We start from the raw sequence: 17,782 nt of genomic DNA on the forward strand, positions 1-17,782 counted from the left end.
GACCTTAAAAAAACATATTATACTGTGAGAGTATTGTTTCTGTGTAAAAAGGATAATTTCAATTATTTCTAATTTTTCTTGTATAAATAAAACCTATTTAATCAAGATTAGAAGCAATGCCAAAAATGGGGTAGGGGGGATTTTTATAGACAATTTCTTGGATAGGATGTGATTGGGCTAGAATATGTTACTGTGGTATAGGAATGATGAATTTATGAACAGAGGAGAAAAGAAACATAGTATGGTTTTACATATAGGAGTATGAATGTATATATGAATGTTTATAGTTATGCATGAATAAATTTAAGTATGGGGAAGAAGAGAAAATAAAGTTAAAAGTACACAGGAGAGCACAAAAGAAAACCAACAAAGCAGCAAAAGAAAAGCTGAGCTGCTTTTCTTGGAAGAAAAACTTATTGTTTTATATTAAATCCTTTCTTATGGTCTGCTGTGCCATGTACATGGCAATCTTTTTCTTAATTTTGTATTTAAGCTTAAATTTTTTTAATTTATCAAAAAAAGATAAGCTGGTAGTTCCAAAAGTTCAATGTTTCAAAGTAAAATATCAAGAAATAATAATTTATATAAGTATTAAAGTTAAGGTTTCTAAATATGTAACTTTTTCAGCATTCCAACCTATCGTTCAGTGGCAGCTATAATCTCCAATTTATTAACTCTGTCTCTTTTGCTATGAAAAACACCAATTCCTGAAGAAAGAAGCATCAATTCCTGAAGAAAGAAGCTAGACTTACCAATCAAAATCAACCACGTAACAAAAATTAGGACATTTATCATCTTTTCATATACATGCCTTCATTTAATTTTTTTGTTTCATTTTTTTTACTGAGGCAATTGGGATTAAGTGACTTGCCCAGGGTCATACAAGCTAAGAAGCATTAAGTGTTTGGGGCCACATTTCAACTTAGGTCCTCCAGACTTCAGGGTTGGTGTTCTATCCACTGCACTGCCTAGCTGTCCCATTTAATATTTTTTTTAAGTTTTTTCAAATATTTTAAAATAATTATTTGAAACATAAACTGGATATGAAGTGAGAGAATTTTGAGTTAAAAAAAATCTTAGGGAGCTCAGCAGTCATCACTAGATGTCAAAATGGAAGGAATCACCATTAGAACTACTATAAATAATCATGCTCTTAAATTTCTACACAGATAATGCCCTAAGGATCTTAGGCTCAGATAAATAAGTGCCTGACCCCTTTGTAAGTACTTAATAAATGCTATTTCATTGATTGATTTACCCATACTCACTTCTCTATTACAGTAATGCCAAAACAAAAAACTATTAAAAAAAAAAAAAACTAGTAATACATTAATTAAGTCAAAAGAAAAGCAAAGAAACTGATGATTAAAATTATGGTATGATGAAGAGTATAACAAACCTCTGAAACAAATAAGGAGGGAGGGATGGGCAGACAAGGAAGCAAAGAGAAGGGAAGAAGAAAGGAAGGGAGCCATAGGCAAGGAGATGTTAAGTAATAGCAAAGCAAATAAAGGAGCAGAAAAAAAAAAATTATGGTATACTATGGGAGATAAGAGGTGTGAACTAGTAAACAGTTTGGAATTTGTCCCAAAAGTTATTAAATTATGCATACTTTCTGACCCAACAATATCACTTCCACTGAAAGTAAATCAAATAAAGAGAACAAAAATTATACAATAGCAACATTGTAGAGATAAGCAAATGATCAATTATGATTATGTGTTGAAAAATGCTACTCACTTCCTGACAGAGAAGGAATAAACTAACAAACAGAATGAGACACATTTTGCAACATGGCCAATATGAGAATTTTGTATGGTATATTTACTTAATAAGAAGGGTTTCTTTTTCTTTTTTCCCTTCTGTAAAAGCAAGGAGATTGAAAAAGAAAAATAAAAGCACGATAATTTTTTAACGCAAATAAACAAAGCAGAAATAGTATGAGGCCATAGAAAAGACTTTAATACAGTTTGAATGCTTACTGCAACATCAAAAAATCTGGACTAAAATTCTAGCTCTGTTACTTATCTCTACATGACCTTCATTAATTAATTTTTTGCATTCCAGTCGCTCATTCATTCAACATTAAGTGCCTGCTTATATATCAAGCATCGTAAAAGATGCTAAGAATGCAAAAATAAACTAAATGATTCCTGCCTTTATAATGTTACTTTCTAGGATTCAATTCCTATAAAACCTTTCCATATCTGAATACTATCATCCTATATTTTCATCTATCTCCCAGAAGCATTGTTACTAAAGAGCAAGGATAAATATAAAATGAAGAGGTTAGTCAAGGTGCCTTCTTATAAACAAGTCTAATAGCTCTCAATTTGCCAACCTGTGAAACTAAAAGAGAGCCACTCAATTAATGCTCTAGATAATTGACCCCTTCCCTACAGAGTTGAATAAGGCCCTATGATTGGAGGTGGACACTTTGCTCCTGGAGAATGCCCAATTGCCTATTACTGTAGGAAATGTACTTGGCCCATTCTGTAGAAACAACCAAATCCTTCATCTAGCAAACACAAAATATGAAGCAGAGAGGTAGCAAATTAGAGACTAAAGAGTTATCTTGTCAAGTCTTCCAAGCTAAAGATTAAGCAAGATTGGTTAATCAAGTAGTTTTATGCTAAATCTCCTAAATTCTTTACAATTCTTCTCATCCCCACTATACATACTTAACAATTTAGAGGATGAAGCTACAACATAAATCATGCTAGATTTAAAGTCTAAGGAGCCCAGTTTGAAGCCAAAAGCTCATGTGACCTTGAACTAGATAATCTCCCTTTCAACACTAATCAATGATCCTATGGCATATTTCAAACTGAGATTTGTGAAGTGGATCCAGTTCTGGGTCTGAAGTCAAGAAGCCTCATCTTCCTAAGTTCAAATTTGGCCTCAGACACTTATTGGTGTGTGACCCTGGGCAAATCACTTCACTCTGTTTGCCTCGGTTTACTCATCAGTAAAATGAGCTGGAGAAGGAAATGGCAAACCACTCTAGTAATCTTTACCCAAAAAAAGCACCCCAAAGAAGTGAACACAACTAAAAAAGACTAAGCAGCAACAAAAATGCATCTTAAATATTATTTTAAAAATACTCATGGGGTCACATGACCAATAAGATGAAAAACTGAAAATGTTTCTCTAATCCTCTTTAATTCTCAAAAACTCTCCCCAAAAAAGTAATTATGAGTGCAGAAACAGAGAATTGTCTCTACAAGCCCAGACATCAAGAAGACAAATCTGATAACAGAAGAAAAGCTTAATCCCCAACATGTTGCCTCATAGCCACCATTGCAATAGTCCACAAGCCCTGGCAGGGGCAAAAAAATCAACTGACTTATTCTCTATGGTATCTAGTCAACAATTCTCCTGCTGCAGTTACAATGGATGCAAGTAAACAAGGCCCCTAACTCTGACACCATAATTCTAGAGCAACAAACAGAAACTCAATTCTATGCAACTCTGTAGAGAAAGAAAATGATCTATATAGTCAGACTGTTAGCATTCAACTAAAGAACTAAATAACTTAAGAAAGGGAAACTGGGACGAGGTGGCAACACCAAGGGAGTTAAGGGGAAGAGGCTGTGAGATGGAGCTTTATCAGATTTAAAGTTAAAGAGAGAATACAATAAAGGACAATCCTATATCCACAGAAGTCACCAGAGGCCTGAATGTGGGAAACCAAGACAGTTTTCAGGTTCACCCTGACCAAAGTCAACAAAGATCTCACAACGAAGAAAACTCAAGCTAAAACCTATGCACAAACTGATAAATCAACCAGAAAAATATGGAAACAGAAGAGGCTATCAAAATTTCAAACAACCCCCAAAATTGACAAAGGAAATTGAAACATTACTCAATAAAACAGAACATTGTGAATTCCTGGGAGAGAATGGAATTGCTACAGAATGTTTGCAAATGCTTTAAGATATAAGAGTTTGGGAAGTCATTAAAAAATAATAAATGAGGGACAGCTAGGTGGCACAGTGGATAGCCTGAAGTCAGGAGGACCTGAGTTCAAATCTGGCCTCAGACATTTAACACTTCCTGGGCAAGTTACAAGAGAGAAAAAGGCAACAATAAAACTATAATATTTGGTCATCTTAGTGTGCCTATTTACTTGACTCAGTCAAGTTTAACAAACAAATTACTAAAAAGGATATGAATAGAATTTTTGAAAACTTAAGATGTGATAGCTTTCTGTTAATTAAATGAGAATAAAAAGGATTATACTTACTTCTAAAGTTGCCGCAAGGCACCTTTACAAAACAAATATGAATTAAGTATTTAAAAACCTTACAAAACAATTATGTAGTCAATAAAATATTATTGACTATAACACAATAAAAATTATATTCATTAAATGCCTAAAGATGAAAAGCCTAAATAATTTAATAAGGAATAAATCACAAAAACAATAGAAAATTTCACTAAAGAATGACAAAAAGAAAACATCATACCAAAATTTTTGAGACAGCCAAAACAATCCTTAAAAAAGAAAAATATGAATAAAAAGGGGAAAAAGAGAAGAAAGAGAAAAAAAAGAGGAAGTTATAAATCCTAAGTAAAACAAACTAAATAATTATGTATAAAAAATTTTATGGTATTTGTAAATCATATATAATCTGCCCAGGTCTGGGTTTTTTTGGGGTATGTTTTTTGTTTTGTTTTGTTTTTTGGCAGTAGAGTGAGAGAAGGATAGGAATGCTTCTTATTTATTGAGCATCCATTTGTTCTTTATTATACTCAGGTTTATAGTCTATTTTATTTTGAATTGCATCTCGAACTTCTTTTGCTTTTTAGAATATATTAATGAATTATCTTCTTCAGTTTTGGATTGGGCAGAAAAGTCTTATGTCATTTAAATTTCCTTTCCTTTACATTTGAAGACCTTTACCTACAATACTTGCAGAATTGTATATATTAAAGGATTGTTAAATTTAGTTATGTATTTTGAATTTGCATCAATAAGATTTTTTTTCAATAAGTTTTTTTTTTTTTAATGATAATGTGAAAGATTTAAGTGCCTAAGAAAATTTTGTGTTTTAATTCAAGAGCTGCCACTGCGACTTCTTGAACAGCAGTTATATATGCTTTAGGAACATCAATTTGGCAGCTATGTGAAATAAGGGGTAAAGAGTAGAAGAGAGTAGAAAAAGAAAGGCCAATTATAAAGCTAGCAATAGTCCAAGAAAAATAATACTAACAAAAGTAAATGCAGAGGATTATCTTGAAAGAATGGTAACAAAAAGTTTTTTGGTTTTATTTTAAGTAGATCAAGGCAGATCATAGGATTTGTAAGCCCTATAGAAGAAGTAGATAAAAGGCAGACTTGAAAAATAAGAGGTAAAGGACTGAAAGAGCAAGCTGCCAAAAGAGAAAAGTCTAAAGAGACTGTTGTTTACCAATAGAAAGGCCTCTTCCTCCAAAATTTAAAGTAAAAAGTAGAAAAGAAAACTGTACTGAGGCAATTTAAAAGAACCTGGAAGAGGAAATTCAAGATGGATGGCTACAGTTCTTTTCAGTAAATTATTCAAAACTCAGTATTTAACTTTTCTTCTTTTTCAGTGTTTTAATCTAGAAGTCCAATTACTCTAAGATTTGTGTTTCCTGCTGTTTTCCAAATCTGTCTGGAACAGATGCAAGACATCTCATGAATATTTGTTAGTTGCTTTTTAGATCTATACATTCTAAGTTTGTCCTTTTTAAAAATCTATTTAGTGGTCTTCACTCTATTTTGCTACTTGCTATTCCCACCAATGTTCTTCGTTCTCAGGTACAGTATTAATTTATATTTTCAAACTATTCTTTCATCTATCTCCCCGCCTTCTTTTTCTGTCTCTGTCTGTCTGTCTGTCTCTCTCTCTCTCTGTATATGTGTGTGTGTGTGTGTGTATACACACACGTATATTTTCTTTTGTTGAATTATACATTTCCTTCAATTATTTTAATATATTTCCCTATCCAATTTATTTTATCCTTTTGTTATTTTTATCCCAAGAGCAATGCTTCAACTGAGAAAAGTCTTAAAATTAAGGAGACTGGACTTATATCCATACATAAGCACATATGTATATAGACCTATGAGTATTTGCATAATGATGTGTGTGCATACACTTGTGTGTTTGTGCATAATGATGTGTGTGCATACACTTGTGTGTTTGTGTCTTTAGGCACATATATTGACACATGTCTATACATGTCGTTTGTATACATATGTGCACAGACATGTAAAGATATATATATATATATATATGTATATATATATATATATATGTACATATATATCTCCCTACAATCCACTCACTTTAGGAATAGTCTACTCTATTATGCTTCTGTTTTAAGTCACACATTTTCAGGGAAAAAATAGTAGCAACCAGATAGTTTAAAGAAAGAGGTGGGGAGAATCATTTAAGTTTTATCAGAAAATTTGGTAGGACATTTCTGTCATTATAAACCCAACTCCTTTCATTTTTCATAGTACCATGTACAATGCAATGTGAAAGCCTTCCAGCTGAATATAATGAATCCTGACATCTGAATTTTCCCAAAGTACAAGTAATATCAGCTATAGTAATGGCCACACACATCATTCTTTATGTTGCATGACATCTAGGTCTGCTTTACAAAGCCTACTGTTCTGTAATTCAATTAAACATGCAAAGGAAAAATGTAATAAAGAAAAAGTGTACTTTCAAAAGAAAAGACCTTATCCACAAAGCAGTATCACAAAGTGACCTTTGCAATCTATGATATATTTCCCTATAGCAAATAATAAATATTTTTAAAACCTAACATTTTGCCTTTAATTCTCAAAAAAGGAAAAAATATATAGTTACAAAGCTTAATATGCTAGGCCTTCATATTTTATTCTGGTATGATTTATCAATGCACTTTAAGTGCTAATATTCTGACCCTTAAGTATTATAATGGCCTTACTAGGATCATCTGACTTTTAAAAGAATTTAAAGCACATGTTCTATACTTCAAAGTTTACATCTTAAAATATTTGAAATGTTAATAAAAATTTATAATCATTCAAACATATGAACAAAAAATAATTATTATTTAGAAAAAATAATCCCAAATTGCTAAAAATCACATGAGAGGCTGTCTGCTCAGGATTCTTTGACTATATCTGCTCTTTTAATAAAAATGAGTTTTCACAGTATTTCACTGGCAAAGGAATCCTACCGTTTATTTTTCAAGTTTTAATAATAAAGTCTAATTTACTTCTCTATCTTCAATTAAAGAAAATAATGACCTGGCTTTCAAATGGCCTGAAAGTTTAGCTACAGAATAAAAGCAACATGGTTATTTTTAGAGCTCTACAGGCATAAAAATACAGCACTAAACTGTGACCTACAGCTATGCACAGCAACGCATCACATCATGCGACAGTCTTAACTTTAGCTAGGAGCACATTTGTAGTTGCTTCAGACTACTGTTATTCATCTCACTATCAACAATATATTTGCAAGCATTTTGAAACAAACATCTGTATCTGTACCTACTCGTTTCAGATTGCTTCCACAGGCAAAACTACATTCAAAAGATATTCAAAAGATAGATTTTAATGGAATTCATGAAGAATAAAATCGGTTGTATTTTTTAATCTAACAAGGTGAATTAAGCAGCAGCCTCATCAACAGAGAAATCAAAACCATATTCCCAACAGAGAAAGTAATTTAGCAAGAATTCAGTTTAAAGTTAATTAAATAAGACAGACTGCTTCTCTCAACAGTGGACACATTCAAGAGAACAGGATACGACTGAATAAAATCTCTTTCAAGCAAAACTCCTTGAAGCACAACTATCACATTGGACAGTAACAACTTAACAGGTATGTTTTCCATTTTTTTTCTTCACAAAACACAGGTCAAAAAAACCCTATTCTTAAATAATCCTCTTCTAAATGTTAAATCTTAATTGCTAGTCCTAATGGTAGTAAATATTATCAGTTACTTTAGAAGATGACAACGGGAATAATTCTAGTGGGAAAGCTATACTAGCTATATGACAACATTTATGAGAACAAAATCTAAGTTTGTCAAGACTTTTAAGCTATCTTGCCTGTTGGCCAAAAACTGATTATGTATTAGAAGATTTCATAATATCTTTTTTCCAATCTTATTCTGAACTTGTACAATGAAATATTACTCTATGACAAATCCATGGCAAATTTATCAAACACTTTCAAGTCTGCCCTAGAATATCTAGAGTCTATTATCCCAATTAGGAAATTCCAATTAATAATTTTATGTGATTTTCCAGATTATAAAATGCCACTTTTTAGTTGGATGAAGTGGTCAAAAAGAGAATCCCATAAATCTACACACTATCCAGGCTCAGATGTAGTAACCAAGACTCTGCTTCGGGAACTGACATGGCACCTAAAAGAACGTGAGAGATTAATACAGGAGATTGAAAATGAACAAAAAGTGAAAAAAGTTGGTGTAGATTACAACTGGCTAAAAAACTACCAGAATCCCCAAGCAACTATCCCAGCCACTGAACAAAGACAGCTTGAAGTTCTCTGCTCACAAGTTCAACCTTGCCAGACTGGAACTATTCTCAGCAGGTACAAATACAGGATTCTTTTTTTAAGATATTTACAGACATTAGTCTTAAACTCCCTAAATACTTAAGACTAGAAATCCTAAGCAATTATGCAAATTCTTTAACTATATTTATCAAACATGATAACAACTATAAATTCCTTGCAAATGAATTACATTTTTATGCTGATGCATGGCTCAAAAGAAAATATGATTTATTCTTTTCTATAACAAGTACTATCTTTTACACAGTTTCTACACTATTGCCTGCTTCTGTATTATTTAATATTGATTTCAAGCTTAGAAATGATTCATTTAAATAAATCATAATCCTAAAGGTGGTAATGGTATTGAATTAATTTTTTTAATTACTTAGATAAGTCACTGTGTTCCTTAGCAATAACTACTTAAGTATCAGAAATCTTCCACTTTTTTGCATAAGCTTTCAAAGGTCACATAAGGAGGATGGAAGAGAATGAACTCATATTTTTTTTTCTACACACCTTCAGGGTAAAAGTCAGTTCACATCAACAAAACATTAAGTGAAAACTAACAAAACTTTAATGGATTCTAATTCTTCTAAAAATACAAGAAATATGTAATCCTAAAATGTACAAAAATCTCTTTCACTAAGGTTCTGTGCATTTTTTTTGTAATGAAACTACAAATACCTTAAGTATTTCAAAACGAGATATTCATTATTAGTTTTTCTTCTAGATTTCGAGAAGTTTTAGCAGAAAATGACGTTTTGCCATGGGAAATAGTCTATATCTTCAAGCAAGTACTAAGAGATTTTCTAACCAATTCAGAAAAACAAAGTCAACAAGAGGAACTGGAAGACACACAGAATACAAATTGCTCTGTCCACTATGGAGTTCTAGGTGAAAGTACCAAGAATTCAGATAAAGAAGAAATTCCTACTATTTCAAGTTACATTGATAAAAACACCAAAAATATGTTCCCTACATTCTCACAGAGAATATGGAATCTGCCATATTACTATCAATCAACTTAAGTTACTCATCATCATCATAGTATTTATCTGAACCCACAATATGAAATATAGCTTAGGAATAAGAAAATGTAGTTATTCTGTTTCTCTTTGTTACAAGATAAAAAGTCTACAATTTTTATGGATGCCCTTATATTTTCTATAATTAAAATTATCCTTAGTTATTGTACCAAAAATTGTAAAGTTTAACTAAAGTGGAAATGGTGGCTCTTTTAAGTAAATGTTTGAAATATTTCTTTGTTTTTTTGTTGTTTTTTTTTTTACCATACCTCTAGCATATGCTACATAAAACAAAGTAATTTTATGTACTTAAAATGTAATCAACACTTTGTAAAGTATGGATAGCAAGGACAATTTTTTAAAAAATATTTATATAAAGAAGTGCCATGTAGAATAAAGTGAATGGTTTAAAGTTATTATCTATTGTACTCACAACATAACAATGGTCAGAAACACAAGAAGAATCCTAAAATACATATATAATCTCCAGATTAACTGGAAAAAAAAAAGAATGGGTTTTAACCACATTAATAGTTTATTTTAACCACATTAATAGTTGATTGTCTCCTGGAACAAAAACAATACATCATTTTACTTCATGTAAACTTCCTTCTCAGCGCAAATGAAATGTGAAAATAACCTAACAATGTTTAAGATTATAATTTAGGAACTCATAATAATTTGATGAAAGAATGAAAAAAGGCTCATGAATCTTAACCATTTAAGAAGTGTAAAGTGCTTAAGGTCAGTAAATAAGTGAAACAAACTAAAACTGGAGTTCTATCTTTAAATAAACATATAAACAAAAACTAATTAAATTCCAAAATTAAAACCTCTGTACAGAGAAGAAAAAAATGCACAGGCTCCAAAGTTTCTCCCCTTAAAAACTTTTTTAAAATTATTTGGTTTTGTTTTAATTAAATCTCAAATGCAGTAATATCCACAAATGTGTCTACAAGGACAGACCAAAATCAATATGACCCTCATATAAATAAATCCATCTATGGATCCAACTAAAGCCCAAAAAATTCCTTTTTTAATATCTTTTCTCTCTTCCCCTTGTATTTGTTACTTATGACATCTCTTTCTGGAGTAGCTTAAGTCTTTGAGAAAAACAAAAGTCTGTGGTCTTTTGATGCAAGTCTCTGAAAAAGGAACTATCTTAAGTTAGGCACATTTACTCTATCTTTCTATATCTCCATTTCCTCATCTATATATAAAATAAGGGGTTGGATTAAAGTCTCAGTTCCTTCCAGCTCCAGAAGGGAAAAAAGGAAGAATGTAGCATCGTTTAAGAGTGCATGGGCACAAAACAAATATTGAAGACTCAAGTCTGTTCTGAGAACTCCATCTATGTAATGGCCCATTCTCTGTGCCATTCCAAATAGAAAGTGCTCTAAACGAACCCTGACCCACAAGCCTGTTCCTTGAGGAGTTTCAAAGTATCTACTGAAAGAGGAAAAACCAGCAATTCAGAGTTGCAGAAATATTAAATAAGATTCTATCAATGCTTTTCTAATCCCTAAATCAGAAATAAGATCTTTTTAAAATTACCTATATTCACTCTTACTTGATAAAACTTATTAAGACCATAAAAAGGAGACAGACTCAGTCTTCATAAAAATTTCTCCCTTGGGCCCAGGAAAGGTAGACAAAAAAGATCAATAAATAGAAGTTGTAAAGAAACTTGGTTTGGGCTTAAAGGCTAACCTTCCTAATAACTAAAAGTGAAATGAGTTTCTTCCCTAAGCACCTGTGTTCTGTGTTACTAAAAGTTTTGTAAGAAAATACGCAGGATCACTACTTAAAAGAAATCTCTTTTACGACATCCCTAACAAGGTAAGAGTTTGGACTAGATGACCTTTGAAGCCCCTCAAACTCAAGAATCTGTAATTACAATTCTATCCACTAACACCAGAATATTTATTTTGAACTAATTACCATTTAGCATTATAGTTATAGAGGTGGATTAGGGGAGTTCCTGGTTAACAAATCAATTGATTTCCTCTAGCATTTAGTGCAGCATTCTTTACATAGTGATGCTTAATAAAAGTTCAGTGATGGTAAACTCCTTGGCAATAATGCAAAAAGTCCAAGTCTAAACTAGAATTAAAATTAAAATTTTGCTAATCAAAATTTATGATTGAATATAAAATTAACACTGAAATTAATTTCCTCAGAGTATCAAAGCTTTTCAAAAACCTGAAGAACAAATAAGATAATCAAGGTATAATTATAGCTATGTGCTCCTGCCCAAAATTTTCAGGGGAAATAAAAAGGAAGTGATTATCTAGGATAGTACTATCTAAAACAAAATTTTACAAGATATGTATTTCTTATACTTCAGACATTCTAAAGGAGAAGCTTGCTATTTCTCTATACTTTTTTGCAGCAGCTCTTATTTTTCAGCTTAAACAAATCTTTTATGCTTGTGGTAAAATCCTCAAATTATTTTTATGCCTATTAACAAATAACATATGGTTCATTTTTTTAAGCAGACTTAAGGTGTGTTTCACATTTCCTTCAATTTTGAGAAACAATGCTCTAAGGAGTAAAATCACCATATCCATTTAGCTTTTTTTTTTTTTCCTGAGACTGGGGTTAAGTGACTTGCTCAGGGTCACACAGCTAGGAAGTGTTAATCCATTTAGCTTTTTTAAAAGTTTTATTTAAATTTTTATATAATAACTATACCTACAATTGATAAAGCAATCACTACCAAAAGGTGATGCTTACAAATAAATTGTTTGGGTGCAGGGTGAGAGTAGGGAAGGGAAGGAAGGGATTTATGATTTCACTGGGAAACTTCCAGTGAGGAAACTCCCTCAACATAGACAGAACTGTATTTCAATCTTATTAATAGAGGTGCCTAGGGCACTGAGAACTTAAGTGACTTGAGTAGAATCACAACAATTAGTAACTCAGTCAATAAACACATATTAAGCATTTACTAGGTGCCAGGCAATATACTATATTCTTCGGGATATAATGAAGGAGAAAATCGTCTCTTCTCTTAATCCAATATGTAAACAATTTTGTGTAAGCTAAATACAGGCTAAATTGAAAATAATCAAAGAGAGGGAGCATTGGAATTAACAGAAACCAAGAAAAAGTAATTCCAGAATAAAAGAGATTTTAACTGGGACTTGAATGAAACCAGGAGGCAGAAATAAAGAGTTTCCAGCTATGAGAAATAGCCAGTGAAAATGCCTGGAGTTAGGAAACTTGTGCAAGGCAAGGCAAAGAGGCCATTTTCACTGTAGGGTCAAGTATATGGGTCAAGTTGGAGAAAGAGATTGGAGAGGTAGAAAGGGACCAGGTTAGGAAAGGTTTTAAATGCCAAACAGGATTATATATTTGAGATGACTATTAATGAAGTTTACTAAATACATATGTGAGGTGGGGGATGTAATGTGGGCAGATCCATGTTTTAGGTTTTAGGAAGATCATTCTGACAACCAAATAAAGAATGGACTAGGGTGGGGAGAAACTTGTGATGGAGATCAACCAGCAGGCTATTGCAACAGTCTAGGCACAAAGGATGTGGAAGGCCTGCCCCAGGGTGGTAGCAGTGTCAGAGCAGAGAAAGCAGTCATGCTACAAAGATAACCTCAACCCCAATAATCGATCAGATATTGGGAGGTTAGGGATAAAGGAGTGTGAGGAGCTGAAGATGATAAATACATAAAGAGGCTGATTGGCTGGGCCCTCAACAGTAATAGGGAAGTCTGGATCAGGAAGGGTTTGGAGAGAAAGATAACAAATTTGGTTTTAGACATGTAGAACTGAAGGCGTCCATGGAACATCCAGTATGAGATGTCCAATTGGCAGCTGGAGATGCAAGGCTAGGTAAACAACTGTGAGAAGCATCAGCATAGAGATCATAATTGAATCCATGGAAACTGACAAGATTTCCAAGAAAAACAGTTAAAAGGAAGTAAAGAGGTGGTCCCAGGAGAGAGCCTTGGGTGATAGCCACACTTTGCAGGCTTGACCTGGATAAAGGAGAGACAGAAATAGGAGAGAGAGAGTAGTTTCATGAATAACTAGGAAGAAGCAAATATTCAAGTGTCAAAGTCTGCAGAAAGGTGAAGTATGAGAATTAAAAGGCCAGTAGATTTAAACATTTAAGAGACCATGCTGGTGAGAACAATTGGGCTGAATGATGAAATCAGAAGTCAGATTAAAGAGAGTTAAAAAGCATGAAATAGATCTTGAAAGGAAATGACACCTATCATAGAAGCCCTAAAGGAGTTTATTCACAAAAGAGAGGAAATACATGACAAAAGATGGCAGGAAAATAGAATAGGAACTTTCCATTCCCAGGAAATATCAGTGGCAAAGAGCAAACGGTAAATTCTTAGAAAGTCCTGGAACTACCAGAAATATGGCCCTTGGTTACACTTAACTAATGCCCATGCGAAAATTACTATGTTTTAATCTTTAGCAAGTCACAACAATAATTTCCCATATCTCTTATTGATTCAAGGCTATGCCATTTCCCCAACAGTTCTGCAGTTTTGTTTGTTTGTTTTGGGTTTGTTTGTTTTTTGGTGATTAATGAGAAGGGAATTAGCATGGTTTCAATTAGATAAATGTTCTGTAGAGTTTAAAGCACTATAGAAACATGACAATTCAACGAATGTGTGGTCAATATGTCTATGTATGTACAAGGCACTATGCTCACCGTTTAAGATATTAAGATGAAAACTATCAAAAAGACCCTGGATTCAAGATCTAACACTATATAAGGAAACAAAAAAATTAAAATCCCAGCTACATAATACCTTTGTCCTCTTGGATGAATTACTGCTACTCTTTGGACCTGAGTTTTCCCATCTGTGAAAAGAAGTGATTAGACTACATGCTGCTTTAATTCCTAAGAAATGAGTAGGATGCAGGGTAAAATATAAGAGCAACAAAAAGTCAAATTGTTATGATATGTATGAAGAGGAAAAGATTATGTCTTAATAAGATCACAGATTAAAACTAAAAAGGTCCTTTGAGTCATCAAACCCGAGCTCTTCATTTTACACATGAGGAAACAAAGGCCTAGGGAGACAAAGTGACATTTGTCCAAGATCACAAAAGTAGTCAGTCAGTGACAGACAGTAATCTGACCCAAGTAATCTGACTTCAAATTCTGAGTTCCATTATAGTGACTTCTTTTCCTCTCAGTTAAATAGGATGGGCATGCCTCTAGTCTGTAAATAGCTCAAAAGGTAACTGAACATTAGAAAGACATCACTTTTAATTGGAGAAATAACATAAGTAGTAGTAAGAGTACAAGCAGTTGGGAATGGGGGGAAGATCAGCACTGTTAGTATAAAAAACAGTATTAGAGCTGCATCTTGGACAAAGATGTTATGTGAGGTGAACATTTTAGGCATGGAAGACGGAATGTCAAGAATGAGCAAGAGTTAGAAATGGCCAATTTGGATAGATTAAAGATTGTGAGATGGGGAATAAAGTACATTGAGGGTTGAAAGACTGGTTGAGGCCAACTCGTGAAAAGAACTTTAAAAGCTAAAAAAAGTTTACATTTAATCCCAGAAATAGTAGGAAGCCAGTGGAATTTGAGTGCGAGTGAGTCAAATCTGTGTTTAAAATCACTTGGATGACAGAATAGAGCAATGATTTGACATCATTTAAATTTAATCAAATTTAAATAGAACTGGGGCCACTAAATCACCTATAAAGCTCCTGGCAGAACATAGTGTGTGTGGGGGGAGAGAAACTATGTGTATATACATATATGTTAAATGTGACATGTGTATATACCACTTATTTTATTAAATATTTTCCTACTACATTTTAATCTGGTTCTAACAGCACTTACTTTGACACCTAAGATATAAAGAATGTATTAATCAGACACTACTACAGTAAACTAAGCCAGAGATGATAAGGGCTTGAACTAAGATGGTAGTTGAATGACTCCAGAGATCAGGAACAAGAAATAGTGTAGGTAGAAACAGCAAGTTTTGGCAAATAACTGGAGGGAGCTGAATCAAGATCCTGAGGTAAGGAGAATGATGTGATCTCTCTGATGTAAATAGTTAAGTTTCTCATTACTTTCTGTTTAAGAACTCTTCTATTTAAAAAAATACACTCCAAATAATTTGCTTATCACCAATTATCATCACTCTTCTCTCACCAACCTCAGCAGGAATCAAATTCATTATGAGTAATCAAGTCAAGAGACTCTGACCTCAAATTCAGCTCTAAAACATACAACTTCTCTTTAGGTCTCAGTTTCTTCATACCACCTCTTGGGTCACACTTCAATCCCTAAATCTATAATCCTACAACACACTGAAAATGCCTTGGGTTTTAAACAAAAGAAACTTAAGTTCAGAAAACAACTTAAACTTCTTAGTGGAATGTAATGTTTTCATTTTGTGACAAATATATAAAAGTTTTTTTGTTTTGTTTTGTTTGTTTGTTTGTTTGTTTTTTAAGAAACTGAAAAGGGGGGGGGCAGGGAGAGGGAAGAAATGCTGTATCAGAGAGAAAGCAGGCAAAAAATAAATAAATAAATAAATGCAGCCTCTTCCCGGCCTTGGAAATCCTTACTGGCTGTGTAACCCTTAATGTATCAGCGTTTGGATCTCAGTTTCTTCCTCTGTAAAACAAAAAGAATACTCACACCAACTTCCTCACACTATCCCAAGGCTAACACTGAGTAAATTATAACACAGCAGAGAGAAAAACAGAGCAATGCAAGAATCACTGTTGGAGGAAAAAACTAAAAATAAGATAAGCACTAATGGACTGAAGAACCAAAGGAACCAAAAGTCTAATGTTTATATTCGGAAAACTTGGCTACACTGTTATTACCTACTACAACTAGCGAGGGAAGGATAACACATCTACCATACCTAATGGAAAACAACGCTTAAAAAAGGAGCACCCTTACATCTAGGCCTAAGAGCTAGAATAATTCCCACTGTTCTCGAAGAGAAGCAGCACTTGAGAAATGCTTGTTGTAACCAGATAGTAACTACATTTTTACAAGTGATTACAAAGAATGATAGATGTAAAAAGAAGAGGAAAAGGAGATTATTAATAAAACACTTTTAAAAAGTACCCCAAATGGGGAGTGCTTTTCCTCTTTTGCTGTCTCCCAAATGCACACCTTCCCTTCCCATTTCTAAATTTCCTAATCCCTTGATTAGGGCCCCTTACCCGCCGACCACCGAAGTGGCCAAGGCTGGAACACGGGCCTCCTCGCTGACGACGCTGCCATCTGATCCCAATGCCGCTTGGTTACTCTTTAGTGGTTTTTTCTCCTCTTCTTCCGGCCTCGCCTCGATTTCAGTTTCAGCTTCGGCTTCCGCCTCAGCCTTGGCCTCAGCTTCGACTTCGGCTACGTCCTCGGCCTCAGCCTCGGCCTCGGCCTGAGCCAAGGCCTCTGCCTCCACCTCAGCCTGAGCCAAGGCCTCCGCCTCCATCTCGGCCTGAGCCAGGGCCTCTGCCTCCATCTCAGCTTGGGCCTGAGCCTGGGCCTGGGCATAAGCCTGGACCTGGGCATGATGAGCCTGCACCCCAATTCCAGGAGGGCCGGCGGGAAAGGTGGGCGGAGACCCCAGGAGTTCCACGTTGGCCACCGTCTTGCCGATGGTGAACCAGTCGTTGATCTGGTCGAGGGTCAGCTTGCGCAGCATGGTCAGGTCTGAGCCGACAGGAGGGCAGACGCAGTCGCAGAGCCCAGGAGACTGAGCACGAAAATAGGGGCGTCCTAGCCCTAAGGGCGTCGCTGAGCGTCTGGTGGGAACAAAACGACGGTGGGGAAAGAGATGCCTGGCTACAAGCCCCGCCCCCCAAGCCCCACCCAAGCCCCGCCCTCCCCAACGGGGTGGGGCTCCTTGCCCCGGCACGTGCGCCACCAGGTCCTTTCGAGTGCAGTCCTTCCTAGACTCCCGGATTCAAAGAACCCTCTTTCCTGGACCTGGAAATCTCCGAAATTCTGGCAATGGGGAAAGCTCTACAGAAAGAAGTTCCCAGCCCCCTCCTTCAAAGTTCACCGACTGCGCACGTGCGCAAGTGCAAGTTCGCCACGGCCCACGCCTACTTCTTCCCTTCTACACTCTCCCCCCTTCTTTTCCCCTCCTCCCCACCTCCTCCCGTACACAAACACGCGAGGCGGCCCTCTGGCCACGTGCCTCTTGAGGCTCCACTTTTTGAAACAAAGCGGGTGTCC

The 17,782-nt window shown here is 34.6% G+C and overlaps 2 protein-coding genes across 2 annotated transcripts in view; one reads left to right on the forward strand and one right to left on the reverse strand.

The window, feature by feature from the left end:
• Positions 1-17,345, reverse strand: part of TDRD9 (tudor domain containing 9) — a 175,209-nt gene extending 157,864 nt beyond the window's left edge. The window contains exon 1 of the mRNA XM_074291060.1: positions 16,768-17,345. Within this exon, the coding sequence (XP_074147161.1) occupies positions 16,768-17,246 (479 nt within the window). The 5' untranslated portion in view covers positions 17,247-17,345. The remainder of the gene's footprint in view (positions 1-16,767) is intronic.
• RD3L (RD3 like) lies at positions 7,447-9,811 on the forward strand. The gene is made up of 3 exons (XM_074285142.1): positions 7,447-7,852; positions 8,284-8,590; positions 9,285-9,811. The coding sequence occupies exons 2-3, from the start codon at positions 8,292-8,294 to the stop codon at positions 9,580-9,582; spliced, it is 597 nt and encodes a 198-aa protein (XP_074141243.1). The 5' UTR covers positions 7,447-7,852; positions 8,284-8,291; the 3' UTR covers positions 9,583-9,811.
• Positions 17,346-17,782: the final 437 nt, after the last annotated feature.

This window comes from Sminthopsis crassicaudata, chromosome 2 (genome assembly GCF_048593235.1).
Source record: "Sminthopsis crassicaudata isolate SCR6 chromosome 2, ASM4859323v1, whole genome shotgun sequence".
Classification (NCBI taxonomy): Eukaryota; Metazoa; Chordata; class Mammalia; order Dasyuromorphia; family Dasyuridae; genus Sminthopsis; species Sminthopsis crassicaudata.

Bases quoted from the DNA above. Each gene is read 5' to 3' on its own strand.
- RD3L (XM_074285142.1), top strand. From the start codon at position 8,292: ATGCCACTTTTTAGTTGGATGAAGTGGTCAAAAAGAGAATCCCATAAA. The intron at 8,591-9,284 runs GTACAAATACAG...TTTTTCTTCTAG, and splicing joins ACTGGAACTATTCTCAGCAG to ATTTCGAGAAGTTTTAGCAG.